The sequence below is a fragment of the Rhizophagus irregularis genome, chromosome 19 (genome assembly GCF_026210795.1).
Source record: "Rhizophagus irregularis chromosome 19, complete sequence".
NCBI classification, from domain to species: Eukaryota; Fungi; Glomeromycota; class Glomeromycetes; order Glomerales; family Glomeraceae; genus Rhizophagus; species Rhizophagus irregularis.
In genome coordinates, this window is record NC_089447.1 from 458,464 (window position 1) to 461,527 (window position 3,064).

The 3,064-nt window shown below is 27.6% G+C and overlaps 2 protein-coding genes across 2 annotated transcripts; both read right to left on the bottom strand.

Annotated features, from left to right (window-relative positions):
* Positions 1 to 213: 213 nt before the first annotated feature.
* On the bottom strand, positions 214 to 625 carry OCT59_010635 (uncharacterized protein; the record flags this gene model as incomplete). The annotated part of the gene is made up of 2 exons (XM_066136038.1): positions 214 to 391; positions 552 to 625. 2 exons carry the CDS (start codon positions 623 to 625, stop codon positions 214 to 216), a joined length of 252 nt encoding a protein of 83 aa, XP_066000713.1.
* A 1,281-nt stretch (positions 626 to 1,906) lies between these two features.
* Positions 1,907 to 3,064, bottom strand: OCT59_010636 (uncharacterized protein; the record flags this gene model as incomplete). Its single annotated transcript, XM_025328377.2, has 1 exon — positions 1,907 to 3,064. One exon carries the CDS (start codon positions 3,062 to 3,064, stop codon positions 1,907 to 1,909), a length of 1,158 nt encoding a protein of 385 aa, XP_025166936.1.

Genomic DNA, 3,064 nt, shown 5'->3' on the forward strand with positions numbered 1-3,064 from the left:
GTGATAAGCATAAGAGTTGACCAAATAATAATTCTAGGTAATAATGAAGGAAGAGGTGAAGGAGTTAAGAGATATAGTAGGGAAAGTAAAGTTTGAAAAAAACGAATGAAGTATGATTATGGTGTAGGAGAGAAATATTTTATATTTTAAAATTCACAGAAACTGAAATAATTTAATGATAATAAATGTGATAAACGCACCATAATGTACTATTTACATTATAATTTCATCCGTTCCTTGTGAAATACGTAAATAAAGCTTTATATACAAGCCTTCTTCAAGGTTTAATTTTTGTTGTGGAGATAATGGTGTTTCGTTATTTTGTGTATTTATATCAAACTGCTCAGCATTCAATAAATCTTCAACTATTAAATGAGTTAATAATTTACACCTGACATAATACTTCATTGCATAATGTTGATAAAAAAAATTCATGATCGTAATTAAGATTATAATCAGAATCATTTTCATCGTAATAATTTGAATTTTCTTGAATAATTTTGTAAGTTATCAAGTAAAAATTTTTATCATTTGGTGTACAATGAAAAAACCTTCCCTTAGTAATTAGAAAACGTTGTATAATTGTTGCAACTGGATTAATAACAGCAGCTGGTGAAGTAGACATATTGCTTCTTTAGGAGACTTAGTTTTATAATATAAATGAATGTTAGTTTACTGCGTGGAACAGTGCATGTGCTCATAAATTAGCCAATCAGCGCGAGACTGCGGATCTTGCGAGATAACATACCCCTTTTTATTAGTAAGAGCGAATGAAATTGATGTATCTACAGTTTGTTGTATAGAGACTCCATTTTTTTTGTAAATTTATTTTGATGAAAGTTGAGGCACTTTTATACTAATTACCTCGGAAAGGAGCGGCGGAGATGATCATTGTACCATACATTATTCAAAAGTCCCAAAAAAGGGAACCAATAAGTTCATTCGGTGTGCGTAAATTTTTGCCCCAAATGCATAAAAAAAGCAAGCTATCCCGCTATTACATTTTTCGATTTTAATTATTTAAATAGCTTTTAATTATTTCCCTTGAGGATAGTAAACAAATTTCATAACAATTAAAATGATCAACAAATTATCTCGTATATATAAAAATTTTTTTAAGGCAAATTTGAACTTCTTAAGCTTTAAAATATAATAATATTAAATTATTAATTAAAATTCGTATTATTCAGTCCGGAATTAACTTTGATGAAGGTTTGCAATTTTACCGATTATGTACTATTAGTCGCAAAGTTCATAAAATCCCTATTTTATAAAATTAAACAATCAATAATTATGTAGAGAAACCTTGATCACAAATTTTCAACAATTGAGTTTCCTTTGTTCTTAGAAAGAATAATAAAGGTGTCTGACATATGTATTTCAATGTATAAATTATAAGTAGTTCATCATCGGAAAAAAGCCGCTGTTTTAAATAACATCTTATTTCCTTATTATTCATAATTTTTTAATTTTAATGAACTTATATTCATAATAAAGTAATACTCCATAAATTAAAAATAAAGAAAAAAATAAAAAAGTCCTTAATTGAACCATATTAAATTGGCTAATTCTTAATAATTTAAAACCTAAATAATCTATTGTATACATGTTATTTTTATTTCTTCCAGACATAACATAAAATAATATATTCGTTAATTTTGGTTAGTCCTTCAGTTATTTTATAAGCCCGTCTATTTTAACTAACGTAAACGAGAAATAAAATTAAATTTACTCAAACCGGTTTCACATGTTGTAATCGAGTAACTTGGTGAATATCATTTACATCGTGATCGCATATCAAGTCGTTGGTTTGCGTTGTCATTACATTGTTATCAAAATTATTATTGTGCGAATTTGTGTCCCTATAATTGGTAGTGTTGATATGATTGACTTGGTCATTTATATCTTAGTAATCGCGTATCAAGCCATTAACTTGCGTTGTCGTTACATTGTTTTCAATATTTTCATTATGTGAATCTGTATCTCTATGATTATTGTTGATATTATTAGCCTGGTTAATATCATTTATATCTTGGTGATCGCATGTCAAGCCATTGGTTTGCGTTGTCGTTACATTATTTCCAATATTTCCATTATGTAAATCTGTGTCTCTATAATTATTGTTAAGATCAACTTGTTGCTGTATGTAAGCAAAGTTTCTAGCGCCATTTACATCTTGGATATAATTACCATAGTTTTGATTAATATCAGTTGTCAAAACAGATTGTGTTACGGGTGTATTGTGCACAATATTTCCATGAAATGAATTTAAATTTCCATAATAATTCGATCTCATTTCTCTATCTGTAATTTGTTGTGGAATATTATTGAAATCAATTTGTTGTTGTGAATTAGTAACATTATAAGTAACTCTATTTCGTGGCACCGAAGATGTTGAACTTGAAAGGGGATTGATGGGTTGAGGAAAACCATTGTTTTGACTATCTGTTATCGAAACTGCTTGTGTTGTCATTACATTATTTCCAATATTTTCACAAAATGAATCTGTATTTCCTTTACAACGTAATCGTTCAGGGATTTGTTGTGGATTAATGACATTATTAGTAAAATATCCGGCTCTAGTTTGTTGAGGGAAGTTATTATCAAAATTAGTTTGATTATCAGTTATCGAAATTGTTTGTGTATTATCATGTTCGTAAGAAGAATTCATTCTTATTTCTTTATTAGTAGTATGATATTGTTTAAGATGAAAAGGAAGAATTCGTTCCAAATCTTGTTCCAAATTCAATCTTTGATTCAAAGATAATAATTCTTTTCGTTCCAAATTATTTATGTCAATATCTATTCCGTATATTTTTTTATTCAACATATTTGTGATCAAAGAATGTGGAAGTATTTTACACGTGACATAATAATTTGCTGTAGGGTTAATATTATAAAAGAATCCATGATCATAATTGTAATTATCAAAGGAGTCAAACCCTTGTAAAATAGTTTGACAAGTTATATGATAAAATTTATCATAATTTGGTGCATAATGAAAAAATTTACATTCATTCATTTGTGTGTTACTTTGCGTATTAGGTTGAATATTCATATTCAT